This window comes from Mesoplodon mirus (assembly GCF_964341445.2).
Source record: "Mesoplodon mirus genome assembly, chromosome: 15".
Classification (NCBI taxonomy): domain Eukaryota; kingdom Metazoa; phylum Chordata; class Mammalia; order Artiodactyla; family Ziphiidae; genus Mesoplodon; species Mesoplodon mirus.
In genome coordinates, this window is record NC_138991.1 from 10,852,746 (window position 1) to 10,876,989 (window position 24,244).

Sequence of the window (24,244 nt, forward strand, 5' to 3'; positions counted from 1 at the left end):
ATGGTGCTGACCTCGTCAAAATGGCCATCCTGATAGCCAGGGAGGCTCAAGAGAAAGGTTTAGCCACTGGGGACAAATGTGGAAAGTAATCCCACCCTTCTGCATTCCTTTCAATGCCCATCTCTAGACAGTTTTTGACATTGTAAGACATCTTCCTCCCTAAGAGTAAGGATTGAAATCTCTTTTTTCATCTCTTCCTATTCAAAAGTGAGGAACACCCGTTAATCTCAGGCAGTCAACTTCCTATTTACTCTGTCCTTTCCCCTCAGTTAAGAACAGAGTAAATAGGAAGGTGTGGGCCCCAAGAATCAGGTAGATAACATAAATGAACCCTGAAGGCAGCTGTCGATTTGAAGTTGTTTCTTAACAGCAGGTGGTGGGCTGAAAAAAACAACAACAACATAGGGCCCTTGAGTTATTTTTCTTATCACCCATAATGATTCTAACATTAACGGGTAAGAGTTTGTTGGAGACTTTCTTACAAGGAACGTTTGGCTTGTTACAGGCATAGAAAAGCTTAAGAAATAGACACAGGAAATGGAGGATGGGAGTAGGAGGGAGCCTTCTTTGCTTATTATATTCCTGTACTATATACCTGCTTTATATACTGAGATAAGTGTTTTATTCGATAAGCGAAAAACCAGAAGAATCTCTAAGTGCTTTTGAGGATGCTAACACATGTGAATGTGTTACTCTAGCTCCAGATGGACAAAATCTTGGAAATGGCTTCCGTGGAGGGTACCTCCATCTGGGGAAAGGGGCAGATGATAGAATTCCCAAGGTCATTAGAAATGTCAGAAATCTGCTTATGAAGACAGTTATAACCTTAACTCAGAATATTCTACATTTTTCAATGTAAACTTTTTCTTTTTTTTTTTTTTTTTTTTTTGGCCACACTGCACGGCATGCAGGATCTTAGTTCCCCAACCAGGGATCGAACCCGCACCCCCTGCAGCAGAAGCGTGGATTCTTAACTTCTGGACTGCCAGGGAAGTCCCGATGTAAACTTTAACTTGGATTCCTCCTAGCTAATCATAGAACAAATAACTGTTTTTTGTAGCATTTTCAAATAAGCAATGTAACTTTTATTTATAAGCCTGTTTAATTCAACTCAAATAAGTAAACTCAAGATTTATTCTATTGCTGAAATATCACCTTCTGTAAATAAGTTTTTTGTAACTAAGCTCCCTTAGAGCATATTCTTACTTGTTCAGAACCGTAGGTGGATAAATTGGGTACAGCGAAGCAGCGAGGTGCTTCACTTGGAGGTCTTGAAACAACTTTGTTAGCTGTGGGTCGGCACTTAGAACACCTGGTATTTTCCATAGGAAACTGGGTTTTCCTTTATTCTGAGCTGCAGTTTGGCTCCCTAGGATGTTTTCTGTATAGAAGCGGGGGCGGCATTTCCAAATCTCTGTGTGTGTTTTGCTGTGCTCATCCAGGAGGCAGGGAAAGCCAGAAAGGGCTGCCTTTGGGGCACGTCTGTGCTCTGAAGTGAAACAGAATTCACACGGGATGTTCCAGAAGAACTGGATTTTGGCCCGTGGAGAGTTGATAAAATGAATGGAGAAACAAAATGTCTCTTTTCAGAATTGGGTGTTTATGGACATTCATTTTGATGCCTGGTCTCTTCAGAATTAGCCTATAACACTTCCTGTATTTCTGGAACACTTTTCTTATATTTCTGAAACATTTTTCTATCGGGGGTTCTCTAAATGACCTAGTTTGTGCGAACCTAGTTTTCTTTTTAATCAGTTTATTAAGCAACTGATTTTTTTTAAACCATCAAAAAGATGGTTCAGAACAATTTAGTAATAGAATTTCCACAAGGAGTAATGGATTTGGCCTTGAATGCACACTGATTTGTATCAGAACTGACTTCTAAGTCTGTTAGGTAAACGATACACAGATTATTAGATGGCAGAGAGTGCAGAGGATACCATAGTCATGCTTCATAACTAGGAGTTCCATCCTGAGCATGTGTTTTGCAGTGAACTGCATGCATCTTTTGGCCTCAGGTATGCTAAGTTCTGGTAACATCCAGATTTAGAATTTCTAGAAGTTGCTGGGATTTTTTGGTAGGCTTCATTTTATTTTCCATTTTTCATAGTTAATATTGATGTTTGGATTTGAATAATAAGTGAGGTAACATGATATCTTATTACATGTGTATTAGTTGACTTTATGATTGTGGTTTACAGATGGTAGTGGTATTATAGAGTAACAGCCTTGATTAATTAGAAAACCAGATTTTCATGTATTGAATACTAAATTTTAAATCCAGATGCATTGGCTTTTGTTTCTGCCTGTTTTTGATTTTTAGAACTACTTTATATCCTGCAAAATTTATTTGGATTATTAAGTCGATGATTAGTTTTTACACTATTTTGTAGGAAACATTTATGGTCACATTGGAAGCCATACAAATTCTCAGCTGCCCAAGTTTTATTAATTTTATTTTCTTAACCTTTTTTTTTTTTAAGGAACTGGGGAAAGTGGGTCTAAATTTCTACTTTAATGTATTGGGTCATTTAAATAATTTTCCAATTCCCTCATAAACACATAAGCTTTTCATTTTTCAAAAGGGACCCCCCAAAGTCTGTAATAACAGTTACTATTTGCTCTGATGCTGAGTGCCCAGCTTTCCCCATCTCAGCATTCATTCCGTGGCATTAGTGAGTGCCTTTGTCCAGGTGTGGTGCTGGCTGGGGGGCAGACAAGCAGCCATTCTTGTCTTTCATTTGGGTGGTGTGCAGAAACTTACAGATACCACGGCAGTATGAAGGGTAGCTCCCAGGCAACAGAAACTTACTTCCCCTAGCACTCAAAATTACGTGGTAATGATGCTGAAATGGTGAACATTTTTCTGTTTTCAGAGGTTCAGCATCACAAGGAGAAAAGCACTCACACTTGATTTTAAAGTAATTGGTTGGTATGTAAACCTCATTCTCAACTCTAAATAAGCTCATCACCAAACTAGTTTTTTAAAAGTCTAATCAGAATTGTGCCACATTAGATTCATGTTACCTGTGATATAAAATGTCCTGTTAAAAATAGAAAAGATCAGAGAGTACTTACTTTGCCTGCCTGCTTTAAGTATTCAGAACATGCTGGATAAGGATATCTACTCACCTTTTTTGTCAGACTGGGCCAGGGTTTGTGATCCTACCATCAGTGGAATTAGTAAATATCACAAGTTGTACATGTTTTGACTTGACTTAAATTTTTTTTTCCAATAGAAACTATGTTCCAACTTCCTGTCAACAATCTTGGCAGTTTAAGAAAAGCCCGGAAAACTGTGAAAAAAATACTTAGTGACATTGGGTTGGAATACTGTAAAGAACACATAGAAGTAAGTAGCATGTCATTTTTTAAATTTTAACATGACTCAGCTTCTGATCCATTACTTTGTGTCAGTGGCCAGGATCGTTAATTCTTAGGGGTGATTCTGTATTTTAACTGCAGCGTTAGCTTTGCCTGAGCTTTCTCAAATAGCCTAACTTGTTCCCTTCTCCCTAAAATGGGCTTTTTCATCTTTGCATCCTGGAGCAAAAGCAGTTACCACTGAGAATGTACCACATCAGTCATTTTTTACTAGGTGGCTTTAAAATGGTCTTTAAATTCAAATCCTTAAAACAACCCCTGGGGGATATAGGAATTCTTATCTCCAATTTACAGATAAAGAACCAGTAAAGAAATAGGTCCACCTCACAGCTGAGCATGTGGCAGGGTCTGTCTGTGAGACTCCAGAGCCTGTTCTCATTCTGATATGCCTGAATGTTCTGATTGATCTTCTGATTGTTGAGGCGTGGTGGTTTGGGTGCTTGTTGTCTCTTTCCTTGGGATTTGAGCATTTGTTGGCCCTTTTGACCCATCGTAGACTATTATCTTCCCCTAGGTAACAGTTTGGACTTCACAAACTGTTTTTCTAGCCTTTTTATTCTATGAGCTTTATTAACAGCCCTGTGGGATAGCCAGTGCAGTGGTCTCCTCTTCTAGATCTCATTACTCCAGGTCTTGTGGTTAGTTGATCAACAACCTCTGATTGGAAAGAAATGTTTAAAGCTATTTTCCCCACTAGCCTTTTAAGTTCCAGCTGGCCAGGGACCTTAACTACCTTGTCCATCTTTGTATCCTCAGCACTTAGCACAGTGCTGGGCACGTAATAGGCACTCAGTAAATGTTTGGATGGAATTGAAAGTAAAAAAGCAATTTCCTTCATGCAACAGGTTTTCTTTTCCTGGTTCCTATTAATTCTACTTTAGGGGTATACCACGAAGACTGAAGCTTTTCAAAATTGGGTTTCTCTAGTTATGTCGTCCCTGGTGTGGCAGTTCAGTCCCTCAGGTTCAGGTAGATCTGCCTGATGAAACAGTCCATTTACTTCCCATGCAGTGGGGTAATCTTCACAAGAATAAATAATGCAAATGTTAAAGGTACCTTTTCTATCCTGCATTTGATTTGTTCCTCCCATTATTGCACCCACTACATACTCTGGAATATATGTGTACTTGATTTTCCACACTGAACTGTGACCCTTTTAGGAACAAGAGGAATTTTACCATAAAACTCTTTATGTTCCTGTCTCAGGGTGGAGGGGATCAAATTTTTACACAAGAGTGTAAATTTAACATAATACTACTTGCTTTCTTTGAAGAGCTTTCCTCCTTTTGGGGTTCAGAAATCCTGAGTTTTCATTCCAGTCCAATCCCACCCCACCCCCATCTCCCACAAAAGACTTTTCTTGCACAGAACCAGAATATCTCATCTGTAGCACTATAAGTGAACGTTGCTCTCTTACACTCCATTCTAATATTACAACTAATGAGTTATAGTACTCTTACGAAGGGTGCTTTGGTATTAATATGTGGCTGAATTTTTTACACTTAGTTAGAACTTCCAGTGGTTTCTTTGGAAACCTGGTGACCATTAGGGGAATGTTTAGTTGATATAAAAAGTTCAATGTAACATCCATGTGCCCTTTTGTATTTCCTAGAGCTTTATCGATCCTAGTTTAGCTCTTGGTGATGTCGATTTTCCTTAGTTGATATAAGAAGTTCAGTGTAACATCCTTATGGCCTTTTGTATTTCCTAGAGCTTTATCGATACTAGTTTAGTTCTCGGTGGTGTCGATTTTCCTATGCATCTCCCCAACCCTAGTTAGAGATAGGATTTATATGTAAAGTTGAGCTAGAGTTGATACAATGTTTTTGAAACTTCTTTCACTGTTTTCTAGGATTTTAAACAGTTTGAACCTAATGACTTTTATTTGAAAAACACTACATGGGAGGATGTAGGACTGTGGGACCCTTCACTTACAAAAAACCAGGTAAGTGGCACAGGAGACTTCCCCAAAAGGCAGCATCCTCCCTTTTCAGTTCTACATCTTTCATGGTATTGCATTGTTTGTAGGCAACAACCTAACGTGGGAAGTGTTGAAACTGATTGTTTCATATTTTCCTAAGAGGTAGGGAAAATTAGGAAGAACTTTTGGTCTTTTTTGTCATTGTACTGAAACTTCAAGTGTAAGAAGAATAGGAAAGTTTGTTACTTAAAAGTTGCGAAGCCCACTGTATACCAGCATTCCCCTCTCCTCCCCTAACCCCTGTCAGAAGTTTTTTGGTTCTTCTAATTCTAAAATGTTCCCTCCAGCATTCTGTTCATCTAGGGTATCCATCATTTTTCTGTGTTGCAATCCTTGTTTTTTCTAGAGAAGGGAAGACAGGGCTCTTGCTTCCATTTACGTTTTCTTACTCATCTGTGTTGTCACCCAACCTCTCCGGGTAGCCTAAGCCAGCACGTGGGGGATGGGACAGGTGGCTCTGCAGGATGGCAGAGTGGTGCAGCTTAATTTTTACAAATTGGAATTAAAAACAGTATTAGGTAATCAAGGGCACCAGCCATGCTGGCAAATATCAATAGGTGATGATACAACAAAAATGGAGTTATAGGTGATGTTTTTTTCCACAGGGAGAAGTGATTATCAATTCAAACTGCACCACTGTTTATTTCAAGTGATTGTAGTAATTCTGGATTATTGATCTGTTCATCTGTTGGGACATACTTGGCAGGGAATCAGTACTTTTAAAATCCACCTCACTTTATTCTTGCAACTCTTCTGTGAGTTTGAAGTTATTTCTGAACCAAAACTTAAAGACAGAAAGACAAACAGGAAGAAAAAAATTGGGCTCTACTCTCATCCCTTTTCTTCTCAGCACCAATAAGATGAAAAAATTGATAGTATAGTCATCTATTTCTTTCTTAGAAATACCCCAAGAAAGGGTATTAACCAGCAGTCTTAAAATATGAAAGCTTTCCAGTGGGACACATCACTTAGTTAATTCAGTTTTACAAATACTAAAGAAGGGTTGAGCTTTAAGGAAAAACGAAGTATTTCATTTTGGTTCGAGTTGGTATCTGAAACAAGGTAGGTTTCTTAGGTTTCTAGGGGAAAAAAGATCACCTCTCACCGAACTTGTGTTTCACCTGTCTTCAAAGGACCAACTGCACAGATGTTAATGAGCATGGTTCTGTAAGTTGCTCTTTGATACCGGTATATTCTGCAATGCTTTACTTTTTTTTTTGGCTTTTTAACACCTTGCTTTCCTCACAGTCTGCAGGAAATTTTTAATTTCTTAATTTGAATCAAAGCAGCTGTCACTTCATTACTTCCTTTGAAGCTGCTCTTGCTTAAGAAGGAACAGCATGGCTTGTAGAAGAAAGCCGACTTTTCAAATCATTAGTTTTGTGATCTCAGTGAAACCTGAATACTATACTCTACTTTGATCAGAGGGGGGAAATGTTTGAGATTTTTGAAGATGAGCCTTTTTCTCTATGAAAATTTTTCCATGATGGGGAGGATCAAAAGTGTGTCTTTATATCATATTGCCTAATTGCACTACAACACTCTGGGCCCTGAGTTTTACTATATAGTGAATCTGAAGCCTTCAGCAACTTACCAGTTCACAGAGTAATTGTAGTGATTTCACCTAGCTTATTCTTATCCTTTCTAACTAAAATGTTTATCTTGAAGCCATTTGTCTTTGGTTTCTCTAAAACCAATGAGCAAATGTGACTCTGGTCTTTTCTAAAAACACTGAGGAAGAACTTTGAATGGAGTTTTTATTTACACTGTGATGCCAAAACAAGCGTTTAGTTTAAAACAGCTTTCTCATTTGGATATTTTATAAATTTATTTTGCATTTTGCGAAAGGAAAAAATGATACTCAAATCTCAGTGCATTATAGAGTTTCAGTTCTAAAAATAGCATTATGTCTCTTAAAGACTGTCTGGGGGGGCTTCCCTGGTGGCGCAGTGGTTGAGAGTCCGCCTGCCGATGCAGGGGACGTGGGTTCGTGCCCCAGTCTGAGAGGATCCCACATGCCGCGGAGTGGCTGGGCCCGTGAGCCATGGCCGCTGAGCCTGCGTGTCCGGAGCCTGTGCTCCGCAGCAGGAGGGGCCACAACAGTGAGAGGCCCGCGTACAAAAAGACTGGGGGAAAAAAGCCTAAAACCTGTTACTGCTTATCTGAAGTGGCATCCTGATTCCAGTTTTTGTCTTTTCTTTAGGACTATCGGACAAAACCTTTTTGCTGCAGTGCTTGCCCATTTTCTTCAAAATTTTTCTCTGCCTACAAAAGTCATTTCCGGAATGTCCATAGTGAAGACTTTGAAAATAGGATTCTCCTTAATTGCCCCTACTGTACCTTCAATGCAGACAAAAAGACTTTGGAAACACACATTAAAATATTTCATGCTCCAAACGCCAGCGCACCAAGTAGCAGCCTCAGCACTTTCAAAGATAAAAGCAAAAGCGATGGCCTTAAACCTAAGCAGGCTGACAGTGTAGAGCAAGCTGTTTATTACTGTAAGAAGTGCACTTACCGAGATCCTCTTTATGAAATAGTTAGGAAGCACATTTACAGGGAACATTTTCAGCATGTGGCAGCACCTTACATAGCAAAGGCAGGAGAAAAATCCCTCAATGGTGCAGTCCCCTTAGGCACAAATGCCCGGGAAGAAAGTAGTATTCACTGCAAGCGATGCCTTTTCATGCCAAAGTCCTACGAAGCTTTGGTACAGCATGTCATTGAAGACCATGAACGCATAGGCTATCAGGTCACTGCCATGATTGGGCACACAAATGTGGTGGTTCCCCGATCCAAACCCTTGATGCTGATTGCTCCCAAACCTCAAGACAAGAAGGGCATGGGACTCCAATCAAGAATTGGTTCCCTCACTTCTGGAAACGTCCGGTCTTTACCATCACAGCAGATGGTGAATCGACTCTCAATACCAAAGCCTAACTTAAATTCTACAGGAGTCAACATGATGTCCAATGTTCACCTACAGCAGAACAACTATGGAGTCAAATCTGTAGGCCAGGGCTATGGCGTTGGTCAGTCAATGAGACTGGGTCTAGGTGGCAACGCACCAGTTTCCATCCCTCAACAGTCTCAGTCTGTGAAGCAGCTACTTCCAAGTGGAAATGGAAGATCTTATGGACTTGGGTCAGAGCAGAGGACCCAGGCACCAGCAAGATACTCTCTGCAGTCTCCAAATGCTTCGTCTCTCTCATCGGGCCAGTTAAAGTCTCCTTCCCTCTCCCAGTCACAGGCATCCAGAGTATTAGGTCAGTCCAGTTCCAAACCTACTGCAGCTGCCACTGGCCCTCCCCCACCCAATACTTCCTCAACTCAGAAGTGGAAAATATGTACAATCTGTAATGAGCTTTTTCCTGAAAACGTCTATAGTGTGCACTTCGAAAAAGAACATAAAGCTGAGAAAGTCCCAGCAGTAGCCAACTACATTATGAAAATACACAATTTTACTAGCAAATGCCTCTACTGTAATCGCTATTTGCCCACAGACACTCTGCTCAACCACATGTTAATTCATGGTCTGTCTTGTCCATATTGCCGTTCAACTTTCAATGATGTGGAAAAGATGGCGGCACACATGCGGATGGTTCACATTGACGAAGAGATGGGACCTAAAACAGACTCGACCCTGAGTTTTGATTTGACATTGCAGCAGGGCAGTCACACTAACATCCATCTCCTTGTAACTACGTACAACCTGAGGGATGCCCCTGCTGAATCTGTTGCTTACCATGCCCAAAATAACCCTCCAGTCCCTCCAAAGCCACAGCCAAAAGTTCAGGAAAAGGCAGATGTTCCTGTTAAAAGTTCACCTCAAGCTGCAGTGCCCTATAAAAAGGATGTCGGGAAAACCCTTTGTCCTCTTTGCTTTTCAATCCTAAAAGGACCCATATCTGATGCACTTGCACATCACTTGAGAGAGAGGCACCAGGTTATTCAGACGGTTCACCCAGTGGAGAAAAAGCTCACCTACAAATGCATCCACTGCCTTGGCGTGTATACCAGCAACATGACCGCCTCGACTATCACTCTGCATCTGGTCCACTGCAGGGGTGTTGGAAAGACCCAGAATGGCCAAGATAAGACAAATGCACCCTCTCGGCTTAACCAGTCACCAGGCCTGGCACCTGTGAAGCGCACTTATGAGCAAATGGAATTTCCCTTGCTGAAAAAGCGAAAGTTAGATGATGACAGCGATTCGCCCAGCTTCTTTGAAGAGAAGCCTGAGGAGCCTGTTGTTTTAGCTTTGGACCCCAAGGGTCATGAAGATGATTCCTATGAAGCCAGGAAAAGCTTCCTAACAAAATATTTCAACAAGCAGCCCTATCCCACCAGGAGAGAAATTGAGAAGCTGGCAGCCAGTTTATGGTTGTGGAAGAGTGACATTGCTTCCCATTTTAGTAACAAGAGGAAGAAGTGTGTCCGAGACTGTGAAAAGTATAAGCCTGGTGTGTTACTGGGCTTCAACATGAAAGAATTAAACAAAGTTAAGCATGAGATGGATTTTGATGCTGAGTGGCTATTTGAAAATCATGATGAGAAGGATTCCAGGGTCAATGCTAGTAAAACTGCTGACAAAAAGCTCAACCTTGGGAAGGAAGATGACAGTTCCTCAGACAGTTTTGAAAATTTGGAAGAAGAATCCAATGGAAGTGATAGCCCTTTTGACCCTGTTTTTGAAGTTGAGCCTAAAATCCCTAATGATAACCCAGAGGAACACATACAGAAGGTAATTTCTGAGGATGCTTTAGAGTCTGAGAAGCTAGACCAAAAAGAGGAGGATGGTTCAAAATATGAAACTATTCATTTGACTGAGGAACCAACCAAACTAATGCATGACGCCTCTGATAGTGAGGTGGACCAAGATGATGTTGTTGAGTGGAAAGATGGTGCTTCTCCATCTGAGAGCGGCCCTGGTTCCCAACAAGTGTCAGACTTCGAGGACAACACATGTGAGATGAAAACAGGAACCTGGTCCGATGAGTCTTCCCAGAGTGAAGATGCAAGGAGCAGTAAGCCAGCTGCCAAAAAAAAGGCTACCATGCAAGGTGACAGAGAGCAGTTGAAATGGAAGAATAGTTCCTATGGAAAAGTTGAAGGGTTTTGGTCCAAGGACCAGTCACAATGGAAGAATGCAACTGAAAATGATGAGCGCTTATCCAACCCACAGATTGAGTGGCAGAATAGCACGATTGACAGTGAGGATGGGGAGCCGTTTGACAACATGACTGATGGAGTAGCCGAGCCGATGCACGGGAGCTTGACCGGAGTCAAACTGAGCAGCCAGCAGGCCTGAGGGCCAGGTTCTCTGGCATTGGTGACAGATGCTACAGCCTGGAACTCTGTTCTCCTTTCAGTATGACTGCAAAGCTGTATTCTAACTGGTACTGCCTTCTGAGTGCTGGGTCATCAGGCTGTGGGGACATGTGGCCACTCCGATCCACGTGGTTCTTTCTAAGTCTGTGACACATGATTGGCTGATCTTGCTTTAGAACGTGCTGTGACAGGCACAGTAACTAAATGTGAAAAACCAGTAAGTTGGGGGCTCACGAACGCACACGAGAAAAAGCAGAGGTTTATTTTATCTGCCTTCTCAACATTTCTTTCCCTCTGTAAAATGTTTGGTTGGATGTCCTTGAGAAGCGTTCTCTTGATTCAAACGGTAGTGTAGGGCCAACATACAAGCTACCAGTCCAATGTGTATAGTAGACTTTGGGGAAATTGACTTTTTTTTTCATGTATTCATTCTGAATAGTTGAAATGTATATTTGTACAGTCTTTTAGACCTATTCAAGTGATGCTTATGATATTGTTATTGTGTACCCATCATAGATTTGTTTCTTTTTTTAGTGTTGCCCTTGCTGTGTTAATAAGCGCTGTATCTAGTTGACCTAGCAAAAGCCTGAAACTACGCTAGTGTGGACTTCGGGACAGACTTAGTTTTTGCACATAACCTTGTACAATCTCGCAACAGAGGCCAGCCACATAAGATATATATCTGGACTCTCTTGTATTATAGAACTTTTCTTGTTCTGAATATCCTTGACATTACAGCTGACAAAAACAAAAACTGGTATTTCAGATGTTTCCTGAAATCTTTTAAGCTAAAATCACATGCAAGAATTGACTTTGCAGCTACTAATTTTGACACCTTTTAGATCTGTATGAAAGTGTGTTGTGTTGAAGCAGCAAACCAATGACTGCTGTCTTTTGGATATTTAGTTTTATCTTTAGTTAAACACCACCCTGGTGTAGTCATTTATACCATCTAATATATGACACACTGTTGTAGTATGTATAATTTTGTGATCTTTATTTCCCTTTGTATTCATTTTAAGCATCTAAATAAATTGCTGTATTGTGCTTAATGTAAATATTTGCTTTATTACACATTACAGTCCTGTGTGTCCATTATATCTTGTGCCAGTTGATGCCATGGCTCTCTTTCATCAGAGATGGAGGTACAGCCACTGAGGAAACTTGTGGAAGACCAAGATTTGCTGCCGTTGGCATAAAGAATGCTTTCTCTCAAGGCACCTGTTGCAAATTCTTTGGTTTGGTTTTTGTCTTTTTCCCTTTTTCCTTGCTAAACTAAACGTCCTGGAGTTTCTTCAGTTCCCCTTTTGTTAAGGAGCAGAACCTGCTTATACATGTAAATGTATCGATGATAAAAGGATGTAAACATAAGTTAGCATTCATTTGCAAGCAGAATCTTAATGCCCTGGTGTTCTTTTGTCTAAATGAAGTAAATGTTAGTTTTCACCTTATAATGGGAACAATTGTACTAAACAGTCAGCTATTCTCTGCTTTTGTTATAATTCTCTCAACCATCTTGCTGTTACGAAAAAGGCTTTGGAGATCACACGTTCGGAGGGCTGTCAAGATACAAGGAGCTGGTATGGTGCGTTTACTATGCATGGATTCCCAAGAGCCAACCCCGTACTAAACAGAAAGTTACAAAGAGGCAGAATTAGGCCGATGTTTTTTGCAGTTAGGACAGTGATGGGATGGATGCTCCAGCCCATGCAGAGGCTGGTCAGTCACCTCTCAGGGACATTGGCCTAAAGAGTTCTGAAGTGGCTAGTTTCCATGATTTCTGAGACTCTTCCCAGAAGGTTCACCTTGTTAATGCTTTTGCTACCCAGGAATAAAGGTTTGACCAACGTTCCCCTAAGATGTAAAGTCGTGCCTCTCAAAAACAATACAGGAGAAAGCACAAAAATAGACTAGAACCTTTAGGGTGTTCGGGGCTGGCATGGAGCTACTTTAAATCCATTATACAGATTATAAATTCTGTGGACACCAGCTAACATTTAGGACAGGATGTCCCCAAGTTAAGATGCTACAGATTACCCAATCAGAAAAACTGGCATTGAGAAGGTCTCTTTCCCTTGAGGACAGTAATACCAGCTGCATTTAAGCCATCTCCCATTTGTTTTGAAATTAGACTGCCTAATTAAAAGGTAGGAAGAATTTAGCCTGGGCTTTATGAGGCCTACATGGAGTACTAGTGAGACTTGTGCAAAATAGTGGGGCGGGGTGGGAGGACGTTCCAGGTTGGACATTTGAACAAAGATAGATGAGTATGCTTTCTTGCTGAGGTGGTGTGAGTGGGCGTTGTTGGCATATGAGAAGAGTTTAGCCACCTAAGAACTGGAAATAAAGAAGATTTCCAAGTAGAAATGTTGCAGAAGCCCTAAAAGTGTCTCAATAAAAGCCATTTTTAAAAAATGCTGTTGCTACTGTTTGCTTTTGGAATAATCTGGAAATAAAAACTGGCATTCTGCCATCTTCTAATTAGAGAAGGTCTATAACTGTAGATTGAATAATCCTATAGATTTGCTTTTGTTTTAACAAGGAAAAACAAAATTCCAGAGAACTTTTTGCCCTTTAAATTTCCTGTGGCCGTGAGTTTCAGCCTCAGATTGAGTAGCACTATGGTTTCTCTCCCTTTTCAGCACGTTGAAGCATTTTCTTGTCCCATCCTTGGTTCCCTGTCATTGAGCAGTACAGGGTCTTCAGCAAACAGCTCTTTGTCCCCTCTTAAATTCCAAGCAAAAAAGGATCTGCCTCCTTTTCCCCCCTGTGGCTGTGTTTCTGTCTACTCGAAATGCCTAGCCACTTGTGAAGACGCACAGTACTTCAGGAGGGAACAAAATAAGTGCCAGATTTGAAAATGCTCTATCAGAGACTGGGAATGGCCCGCCCGAAACACTTCCCTGGGGGCCATTCAACTTGCTTTTGCCAAGTGAGTACTGCCATATAGAGGGGTGGTTCCCCACGTTGTGGGCTGCCAGCACCCAAACCTTGAGATGGGGCCCCCAAATCATCTCTAGGTGATTCTGTGCCACGCGAGCTTGAGAACCACTTAGCTTGAGGGATGGAAAAATCTACTTTTCACCAGCGAGCTTAGGTAGAGTATACTGAATCTGGATTCCACAGAGCAGCCGGTCAGCATTCCGCCCCTCCCTTAGGCAACGATCTTTTCAACCCACTGTGACCCTTAACTGCCCACCCACCCTGTAGGTCACTGGCCTGGCACCAGTTGCAGGCATGTTTCACCAAAGTGTCATGTAGGAACATTTCAAACTCCTAAACCCCCAGAGGACTGAAAACAAAAGGAAGAGGCTGCTCTCACCATTCTGAAATGCATTCCAACATACCAGTTATTAACTGGCCACCATGACGAACGTGGTCTAGGGAAAGACTCAGCTGAGAGAAACTAGACAGGCAAGTTAGAAAAAAAGGTGTTTTTTGCCAACTACTACTAGAAGTCTAGCTCAAAAACGGATCCAAACTTGCACCAAAGGAGGATCACCATTTGGTAATTCTTTGCATCCTGCTACTTCCCATCAACTTACTCCACTTTAAAAAGTTAACATTCACTATAACTTAAATCCTAGTGGAATTACAGCTTAATGGAGTTGTGTTCAAAAACTGGCATATAAGGTAAAAACTGCATATATCCTGAAAATCCTTAAGTCATGATTTCAAAGTGTTCCAGCTAACAGGACACCGGAGGGAAAGTCCATAGTCATTTCCAGGACACATTCTCTGGTTTTTTCCAGCTTATGTACAATGTTATCAGTATACCTTAGAAAGGTGCAAGGCCATTTTAAACCTAAACTGGTTTTTGCAATAAAAATCTTGCTGTACCTTTATGAATGTCATTACCAAGTGAAGCAAAATGGATAGCCTAATAAGTAAATTGTTCAACTTCTGGAAACTGGTAGAGCAAGAGCCTAGAAATAAAAGGGCTTTTCCAATGCATTTGATGTCAGCGCCATACTGGCTGCCATCTAGATTGGAGCAGAATGTGACAGCTGTGTACGTGGGGCAGCCATCTGGGAATCTAAAAATTAAAAGACCTTGCCTTGGGGACCACTGGCGAAAAGATCACTGCACGACTTGCTGGTGGCTGCAACTGCTGGCACAGCTCTACGGGCTTCCCTGGGAAGAGGACTCCGAGAGAGGCTTAAACACAGAGCCCTCCAAGGAGGGGACCTCCAGGCCAGGGGTGAGATTACACCTTTCCTAGGAGTTCAACACTGTTCCTGAAAATGCCTGGAGCTCAGCACACATCCTGAGTACATATTTACTCAAGAACTTTCCAAACATCACAGAAGTGTTCCTGGGACTAGTTGTAGGGCATTAGATTCCAAGATCATTTGAGTCCTCAAAACGGTCCTGCCCCAATTCCCTAAACCACCCCCCCCCCAAAAAAAAAAGTTCTCTAAAGGGAGTATTAGTACTAGGTTTTGGGTTTCAGGACATGAAGTTTCAGAGAAGCCAATTTGTCCCAAGGTTCCAGCTGGCAGAGGGGAGATGCTGACTTGGACCCAGGAGATCTGAGCCCACAGCCCCTGGAATTCCCAGCCACACCATCCAGCCTTGATCTTGGCTGAAGACTACCCTCTTAAGAAAGGCTTTCCCTGCTATGAATGCAAAGACATGTGAGCCTTGGTTTCTAAACCAACACATCATAGTTTCCCTGGCACAGCGTTTCCCAAACTATACTCGTTCACATTGCCATTTTGTCACTTTTGCCACATCTGCCTAACAGCTGCTTTACATACTTAGTATGTTTCAACTCCCCTTTTTGGAAGGGAAAACTGTATCTCTACAAAAAAAGGACAACCAGCATAATTTGCCATTAATGAAGGCATCGCTAAAAACACATACAAGACAAAACGTTAGACTAAAAATGTGCCACCTGGCATTGCTTACTGAGGGCTGTGAGCCTGAGACTTGCTCTGTTTGTTAAAAAGGAAAATCAGAGGGGCCCAGGGCACGCTAGCACCAAGATGAGGCTTTTTCCTTGGCCCAGACGAGACTGGAAGAACTGGATGTGTCTCCATGGACTCGTGTTACCTGATGCATGCCAGGTGGCACCAAACCATTTGTCAAGAGATGGCTCTGGCTCAGAGTGCTTCCCAGGGAAGCCTTTGCCCAGTCATTACCCAGCTCTTCTTACCTGGCTTTAGACTCCTTTTTATGAAATAGGGTTCTCACTGGCAGTAACGGGAACTCCAACTCAGATTGGGCTTAATAAAGGGGGCACACAGGTAACAGCTGTGGCCGAGGAGGGCGGGGTGCTCAGTGATGTCAGCAGGGTGTCAGGTCCTCTGTGCTTCCATCCTGCCACCCACACGGTCACCTTCATCCTAAGCAGGGACCCTGGTGTTTGTGTTGCTTCCCATTCACCTGCCCTGAGAGAGGGTTTCCCCTCTCTTACCACAGAGGGAGAGTCCTGAACTTGGAGCTAATTGGACCACTCCAGAACCAGTTTCTGTGGCTGGTAGGCTTAGGCCAGACCTAAGCCTCGGTGAGTCACTGTGAGCTAGGATTACCTCGATGGGATTAGATCAGGCAATACCCATCTCTGGAGCTGGGGTGCAATCAATTCAACCCAAACCAGAAACCAACTCAAACCCGATTCTACCCACTACACTCAGGAGGGTGTGAGACGGATACTGGGGCCTCTACATTCTTCAAAGGAAACCTCTTTGAAAAATCTCTTAACTGCTATTCTTCCAAAGCACGGATTCCCAGACCTGGCTGCATCTTGAAATCACCTGTGGATTTTTAACACTTAAAGATGCCGGGGACCCTCCCCCAGAGATTCTGATGCAACTGGCCTGAGCTGTGGCCCAGGTGACTCCAATGTGGTTCCCAGGCAAACCTGAGAACCACCGTTCTAAAGACACAAGCGACCAAGGCTACAGAGTGAGCCTTCCCCTGATTCATGTATTTGCTGCCAGTGGTCTCCTGTTTAAGACCATTTATTCTATTTCTCTCCATTCAACAAACACGCACACTTGCCGGACAGCCTAAGAACCCCCATTTCTACACCCAGAGAAGCAACTTGTGTGTAGAAAACAATGTTACCCGTGTAAGCTAATGCCCTGATGTCTCGCCGGTTCCCCAGGAGCAATGATGAGACCACAGGCCTACACGGGTCACCCTAGCGGGGTCACCGCTGCAAACAGTCCCAGTCCTGGTGCCAACAAAGGAAAAGCACAAGGGCTTCCCTGGTGGCGCAGTGGTTGAGAGTCCGCCTGCCGATGCAGGGGACGCGGGTTTGTGCCCCGGTCCGGGAAGATCCCACATGCCACGGAGCGGCTGGGCCCGTGAGCCATGGCCGCTGAGCCTGCGCGTCCGGAGCCTGTGCTCCGCAACGGGAGAGGCCACAGCAGTGAGAGGCCCGCGTACCGCAAAAAAAAAAAAAAAAAAAAAAAGGAAAAGCACAAACCTCATCGTCCAGGGCGCTCCCCCAGGTCTCCTCCCTCTCCTGCGCCTCGGGCGTGGCTCCCCAAGAAGAGCCTCGCTGGCGAAACGCCGAATGCTACATTTATGATGGGACTGCTCCCTGGAAGACCCAGTGAGAAAGTCCTTCCGGTTGAGGGGTCGACCTCCAGCAGAGTCAGGTTTGCCTGGTTTGGTTCTCTGAGGAAATCATGTGATTATCCAGACCAAGTACACCTGCCCACTGCAGTCAGCTCCGTACTCCTTCCTCCACCTCAGCAGCCCAGGCAGCCAGCAAAGCACACTCGCCAGAAGTCCCCGCAAAGAAGGCAGAAATAAGCCTCAGACCACTGCCCCTCCCCAGCGGCTTGCAAGCCTAGAATGCATCCAGCTGGTGCTTACCGATAAGAATTTTGATGCTTTTAAATCTACAGCGAACACACAGGCCTCACAGAGGAAATTCTGTGACAGCTGCTCCGAGTCAGAATTGCTTTGAATTCTTTCAAACCCAAAGATGGCTGTGCTTTTGACCGTAAGACAAAGCGGGGGGCTTCCCTGGTGGCGCAGTGGTTAAGAATCCACCTGCCAATGCAGGGGACACGGGTTCGAGCCCCGGTCAGGGAAGATCTCACATGCCACGGAGCAACTAAGCCCGTGCACCACAACTACTGAGCCTGCGCTCTAGAGCCCGCGAGCCACAACTACTGAGCCTGCGTGCTGCAACTACTGAAGCCCGCGTAAAGAGGAGCCCCCGCTCGCTACAACCAGAGAAAGCCCGTGTGCAGCGATGGAGAACCAACACAGCCAAAAATAAAAATAAATAAAATAAATAAATTTATTTAAAAAAAGACAAAGCAGGATTTTGCTTTAAGATGGGAAGGAAATGCCTTGATGCCTCCAGGTGCCTGGGTCAACAGGTCATCTCGAGAGAACTGGTAATCCTGGAACAAGACCCCTTTGGGGGTGTCTGCCTAGCTTCTAACCTCTTCTCTGAGAACTCTCCTTTCCACCCCAAGAAGGAGAGCTTTTATCATGAATGGATGTTGGATTTTGTCAAGTGCTTTTTTCTGCATCTCTTGAGATGACCATGTGGGGTTTTTTTACTTTTATTAATCCAAGTGTGTTGCACTGATTGATTTTAAGGTGTTAAACCAACCTTGTATTCCTAGGAGAGAGCCCACTGGTCATGGTGTGTAATCCTTTTTATATATTTCTGGATTCAGTCTGCTGCTATTTTGTTGAGGACTTCTGCAAATGCAAATACCTGTGGGGTCAGGCAGTAAAGAAATCAGTGAGATAACTTAGATACAAGAGAGACCCAGAGAGTGCGGCCCTGCTAAAGGGACTCAGCTTTGGCTTGTTGTTGTCTTGCAAGAATATGAGCCCCATATTGCCTTATTTTAGTTTTTGAAGAGAAGCTGGAAATCCAGTTCTTAATGTGAACTGTCCTGATTTTTAATTGCTGGCAACTGATTTTAATTGAATTTTTTGAATAGGGAAACACCAAAATATCAAAAGTTTAAAATAAAATGGAAAGTCCACTTCTCACCCACAATAGATATTCACCATTCTCAAATATTTGTTTATCTTCCCAGAGGACTTGAATGCTTTTCTTTCTCACACAGATGGTAGCATATCAGGTACCTTTTCCTCCACTTTGGCTTTTGTGATATCTCCATACCAAGTCATAAAGAACTCCGAATCCATTTTTACGTCTTCATAGGATTCCACCCATTCCTGCGTGTATGGAGGTACTGTAACTGAACCAGTCCCTAATTGATGGATACTTAGGTTCTTTCCAATCTTTTGCTATTTCAATGAGCAGTGAATAAACTTTTGCATTTATTGTTTCTCTTGTGTGTATATATTGGGAGGCTAGATCCCTAGGGGCGGAATTGGGCCCTAGGGGTCTAAGGGTATATACATTTCTAATTTTGATGGGTACTGCCCATGGACCTCCATGAGAATCATGTCCCACCACCAACATATGAGAATGCACATTTCTTCAAAATTTCACCAACAGTGTCATCAAAAACATTTTATTTTTGCCTGCATAAGTGAAAACTAATTTCAATATTCTTTAGACTTACAGATTGAGGTTGAATATCTTTTCATATCTTTAAAATGACTTTTGCATTTTCTTTTCTGTGAAATACCTATTCATAACCTTTGCCATTTTTCTGGGGGGTTTCCTCTTATTTATTTGTAGGAGATGTTTATATATTAGGGAGATTATCCCTTTGTAATACAAGCTGCAAATATATTTTCCCAGTTTGTCCTTTGTCTCTTTGGTCATTTGTCTTCTGAATTTGCTTAGGATTTTGTCGTTCTAAGATTTTTTTTTTTCGGTTGAATTTTCTGTTTGTTTTTGCCATGCAGAGGATTTTAAATTTTTTAATATAATCCAATTCTTCAACTTTTATGGCTTCTGGATTTTTTTATGACTCTCCAATGTTTCTGCCTCCTTATTCTATAAATTCATTTTACACATTTAACTCCTCCTTAATCCATTTGGAATTTTGGAACCGTTCCTGGTGTACAGAATGAGGTATGGAACTCACTTTATTTTTTCCAGATGGTTACCCAGTTGTCTCAACATGAAAACAATTTTAAAACAGTTCAGGGCAAACCATACGGTTCTGCCAACGTGTGGGCCACCGTCTTGAAACCTCTTACTTTGAACAGACGTGAAGTTCACATCCACAGGGAAAGTGGCAATGATCGACCAAAGGGCCTTGCTCTTATGAAGAATTGCAATGGCCTATACCCGGGCGCCCCTGTCCCAAAACAGCCACCAATGAAAGAAAAAGAGAAAGAAAACGATCACCCTTTTGTAGGCTGCAAAGTGGGCTTTGGGTTTGACCCTCTCTAGTCAGCATCAAGGCTTTCGCTGACTTGCTAGGAGACACATCCGACACTTGCTCTAAAGGGGGACGCCCATCAGGTCACCTGGCACCAGGACAGAACACCAGCAGCTCAGAGGACTGAGGTCAGGAATTCCTGGCAGGCTCTGTGTCCTGGCTTTCCTTCCCCTTAAGTGGCTCCAAGTGTCCCTGAAAGTTCATTGTTTGGCACTGAAACTCCAGGAAACTTGGAAAGGCCAGTTCTAGCTCATTAGTCACCTCTTCCCCATAGACGCTGTCATACAACCTTACCCCTCCTCGCTGCCTTGTTGGGGGGTGTCCCCAAAAGAGTCCCAGGACAGTAAAACCAGAGAGTGCGAGTTCGACTCTGGCAGCTCTCGCTCTCCCGTGACTCGTTCTTACTCTGAAATGTAAGGCAGCTCCTAAGCCACTCACTGCTGAGGCTCTTGGATGCCACGAGCCAACTGAGAAACGCAGGACAGTGGGCCTTTCCCCCACCCACCCTGGTCATCATCACAGCCACCTGTTACCCAGTGCCCATCGCCGGGCCCTGACACAGGTCATCTCATTTCCTCCCCAGTACACCCCAACAGGCAGGTGCCATTATTCTCTGTATCTTACTGTGGAAGCTCTTACTGAGGCTGGTCTCAGAGAAGGTAAGCAACTAACCCAGGGCCACACAGCTGAGATGTGCAGGAGATGATGGCGCCACCCAGGCAGGCTGACCTCACAGCCTATAAGTTCTTAGTCACTGTCCTGTGGGTCTCTATTTTAGGACACCTCTCTTGCTGTGGCTTAATCCTGTGACATTCCCGTTCACCTCGGCCGCACCCTTGGTCCGGCCTCTGGAAGGAGAAAGAAGCCTGGGCATCTTCAGCAATCGACATATACCCGGTTTTCCAGAAATTGCTGTCCTCACCACTTGTCTGAAAAAGGAACTTTCCATTGAATCTCTGCCCTCCCTGAGCAGACCAGGGCACGGGGAAGATCTAAGCTTCCTTCGTTAAAAACAGTCCCTATCGGGCTTCCCTGGTGGCGCAGTGGTTGAGAGTCCGCCTGCCGATGCAGGGGACACGGGTTCGTGCCCCGATCCCGGAAGATCCCACATGCCGCGGAGCGGCTGGGCCCGCGAGCCATGGCCGCGGAGCCTGTGTGTCCGGAGCCTGTGCTCCGCAACGGGAGAGGCCACAGCAGTGAGAGGCCCGCGTACAGCAAAAAAAAAAAAAAAAAAAAAAAAAAAAAAAAAAAAAAAAAAAAAAAACAGTCCCTATCAATACAACACGGCCATGACAATGAACGGTCAGCAGCCACTGGGATGCCGCCACAGGCTCAGTGTCTGCCGGGGGAGCCAGGGACAAAGCCGACACGCTGAGTATACACACGCCACTCCGCCTCCAGTTACAAGGTACAGAAGCCAGCGACACCAGCACCGTCTACGCTGCGCGAGATGTCAGCGTAGTGTTAGCTTGGATGGGGGTGGGGCACAGGCTGGAAGGGAGCACGAGGGGGCTTCTGGGTGCTGATGATGCTTGTGTGTTTCTAGATCAGGGTGAGGGTTAAGCAGATGTGTTCAGTGTGTGAAAATTCAGTGACCCATACACTTAGGTGCACCTTTCTGTCTGTAAATTTTACTTCAATAATTTAAAATAACGTCTTAACATTTTTAAATAAAGAATTATGTTTGCAACAATTATCTCCACGAAACGCTGGCTGTACTTGAAACAAGGGGTTCACTTATATCTTTTATTTCAAAAAATTGTCCTAAGGGACTGCCCTGGTGGCGCAGTGGTTATGAATCCGCCCACCAATGCAGGAGACACGGGCTCGAGCCCTGGTCCAGGAAGATCCCACATGCCGCGGAGCAACTAAGCCCGTGCGCCACAGCTACTGAGCCTGTGCTCTAGAGCCTGCGAGCCACAACTACTGAGCCCACGTGCCACAACTACTGAGGCTGTGTGCCACGGCTACTGAAGCCCGCGCGGCCAGAGTCCGTGCTCTGCAACAAGAGAAGCCACCACAATGAGAAGCCTGTGCACCTCAATGAAGAGTAGCCCCTGCTCGCCACATCCAGAGAAAAGCCCGCGTGCAGCAACAAAGACACAACACAGCCAAAAATAAAATAAATAAAAATTAAAAAAAAGAAAAGAAAGCCAAGTGATTTGCTTATTAAAAAAAAAAAGAATCCGCTTGCCAATGCAGGGGACACGGGTTCGAGCCCTGGTCCGGGAAGATCCCACATGCCGCGGAGCAACTAAGCCCATGCACCACAACTACTGAGCCTGTGCTCTAGAGCCCACGTGCCACAACTACTGAGCCCGCACGCCACAACTACTGAGGCCCGCATGCCTAGAGCCCGTGTTCTGCAGTGAGAAGCCACCGCAATGAGAAGCCCACGCACCGCAACGAAGAGTAGCCCCCGCTCACCGCAACTAGAGAAAGTCCGTGGGCAGCAACAAAGACCCAAAGCAGCCAAAAATAAATACAAATTTTTTAAAATGTTCTAAAATTGGCAAGACTCAACTCTTTTTTTGCTTTGCTACCACTATCTCACTTGATTCATGATGTCAGATTTCCTTGAAATTCAAATGCTGGTCTGCAATACAGGGGTGTGTGTGTGTGTGTGTGTGTGTGTGTGTGTGTTCTTGGCTCTGGGAGGGATTGCAGAAACTAGAAATATCCATCACCAAAGTGAGGAATCCAGCATTTCAGAACAATAGCAGGAAACTCATCTACATGAGAAGAAATTAAAGCAAACACACCTTGGAGGGCTCCAGGGAATCTGAATGATCTCTGCATTCTGCTGGGAATCTGAAGGCCAGAGCTGCACCCTCCCCTCAGGCGAGGGGCTTCATAATAAGCAGATTCTGAGGATCAGGCTTGCGCCAGTGGCAGGAGCACCCATCAAGGAAACATTTACACCCAGGCGACCTGGACACGTTTATTGAGATGGTTCACAGGGCCAGTGGGCACTGGGGTTCACACAAACCGGCCGACACGCATGGACTTGGAGCCACGCACCCTGGGGGCACTGCAAAAGCCCCTCACAACCCCTGTGCAAAGCCCTTCCAAGGCAAAGGGAAATCCAAGGCCCCACAGCCCATCCCCCTGGGTGACCATCTTGCCCAGAACACCAGGCAGGACAAACGCCGGTGGAGAAGGCCTTCTCCAGCTCATCTCTGAGGCACTGCCCACCTGTGGGTTCTAAATGCTTCTCCAAACCCTGTGGGCCCACGTGAAGCAAGGGGGAAAATTCAGAAAATGCATCCACAACAATAAAACAAAACAAAACAAAAAACAATCTGCGCGGCACACAGATTTCACTTCCCGATGTCCCTGACGGCAGGACCGCAGGGCTCACAGACGCCTTTGGCAGCTGGGGGCTCGGCGCGTTGCCTCCCCGGCGTCCACAGGAAAATAGTCCTCGGTTCTGTACAATGCGGGCAGCTCGAAGGTCGGGGCCGGCGGCGTCCACAGCTTCTGGAATGACAGAAAACCAGGTGCCCCATCAGCCTCGTGAAGCCACTTGTTCTGAGACCCAAGCACTCCAGTTGCAGTTCATCCTGCAGGGAGAACAGCCCAGGTGACCAAAGATTCCATGATTCTTTGGTGACACTGCCTGTGACAGCCAAAGCCGGCCCATTTGAAACCTGATGGGGAGCTCGGCTGGCAGGGCTGGTCCGTGTCCACGGAGCCCTCCGCAGTATTAGAGAGAACCGGGCTCTGAGGAGGGATGACCGAGAAAGCCAGGTGTACCTCATGCCACCGCGTGCCAGGAAGGGCCGCGAGCCGAGACAGCACCGTGGGCCAGGCCCTGGGAAAGCTGGGGTCGGGCCGATGCTTCTTTGAATGTGCACCCATCTGTGCTGCCTGAAGGCTGGGCCATGTGCGTGTGTTACTTTTTTTTTTTAATTGAACCATTTTAAGAAGTGCTTACTTATTTCTGGTGTGGATTTTTGTTGCAGGGAGGTTAGGGAGGGGAGATTTTGCATCAAGCAACCCTCCCCAAGCTCTAGTAACCCTGCGGGTTAGCCAGGCATCTCAAGGTCAAACCAGTTTTACAGAGGACCGCCTCAAACAGTGATGCTCAAATGTGACTGCACAGGGAACCTCCTGGGAGAGTTATGGAATGCTTATGCCCAGGCTCCGTCCCCAGAGTCTGATGTTGTTGGTCTGGGGTGTGGCCTGGGCATCGGGGTATTTCAAAGCTCTCAGGTGATTCTCATGTAGAGCTGGGGCAGATCCCAATAACTGTGAC

General features: G+C 44.4%; 2 protein-coding genes across 5 annotated transcripts in view; one reads left to right on the plus strand and one right to left on the minus strand.

Moving 5' to 3' along the window:
- Positions 1-11,754, plus strand: part of ADNP (activity dependent neuroprotector homeobox) — a 30,637-nt gene extending 18,883 nt beyond the window's left edge. For 2 of the 3 annotated variants that reach the window (XM_082645547.1, XM_082645545.1), the window contains exons 2-4: positions 3,240-3,352; positions 5,237-5,329; positions 7,569-11,754. In XM_082645547.1, the coding sequence (XP_082501673.1) occupies positions 3,245-3,352; positions 5,237-5,329; positions 7,569-10,676 (3,309 nt within the window). In that variant the 5' untranslated portion in view covers positions 3,240-3,244 and the 3' untranslated portion in view covers positions 10,677-11,754. Of the gene's footprint in view, positions 1-2,876; positions 2,933-3,239; positions 3,353-5,236; positions 5,330-7,568 lie in introns of those variants that run through there. The other variant, XM_082645546.1, reaches the window with a different exon arrangement.
- Positions 11,755-22,912: 11,158 nt separating this feature from the next.
- The window catches only part of BCAS4 (breast carcinoma amplified sequence 4), a 63,649-nt gene continuing 62,317 nt past the window's right edge, over positions 22,913-24,244 (minus strand). For both annotated transcript variants that reach the window (XM_082643527.1, XM_082643526.1), the window contains one exon: positions 22,913-23,466. In XM_082643527.1, the coding sequence (XP_082499653.1) occupies positions 23,344-23,466 (123 nt within the window). In that variant the 3' untranslated portion in view covers positions 22,913-23,343. The remainder of the gene's footprint in view (positions 23,467-24,244) is intronic.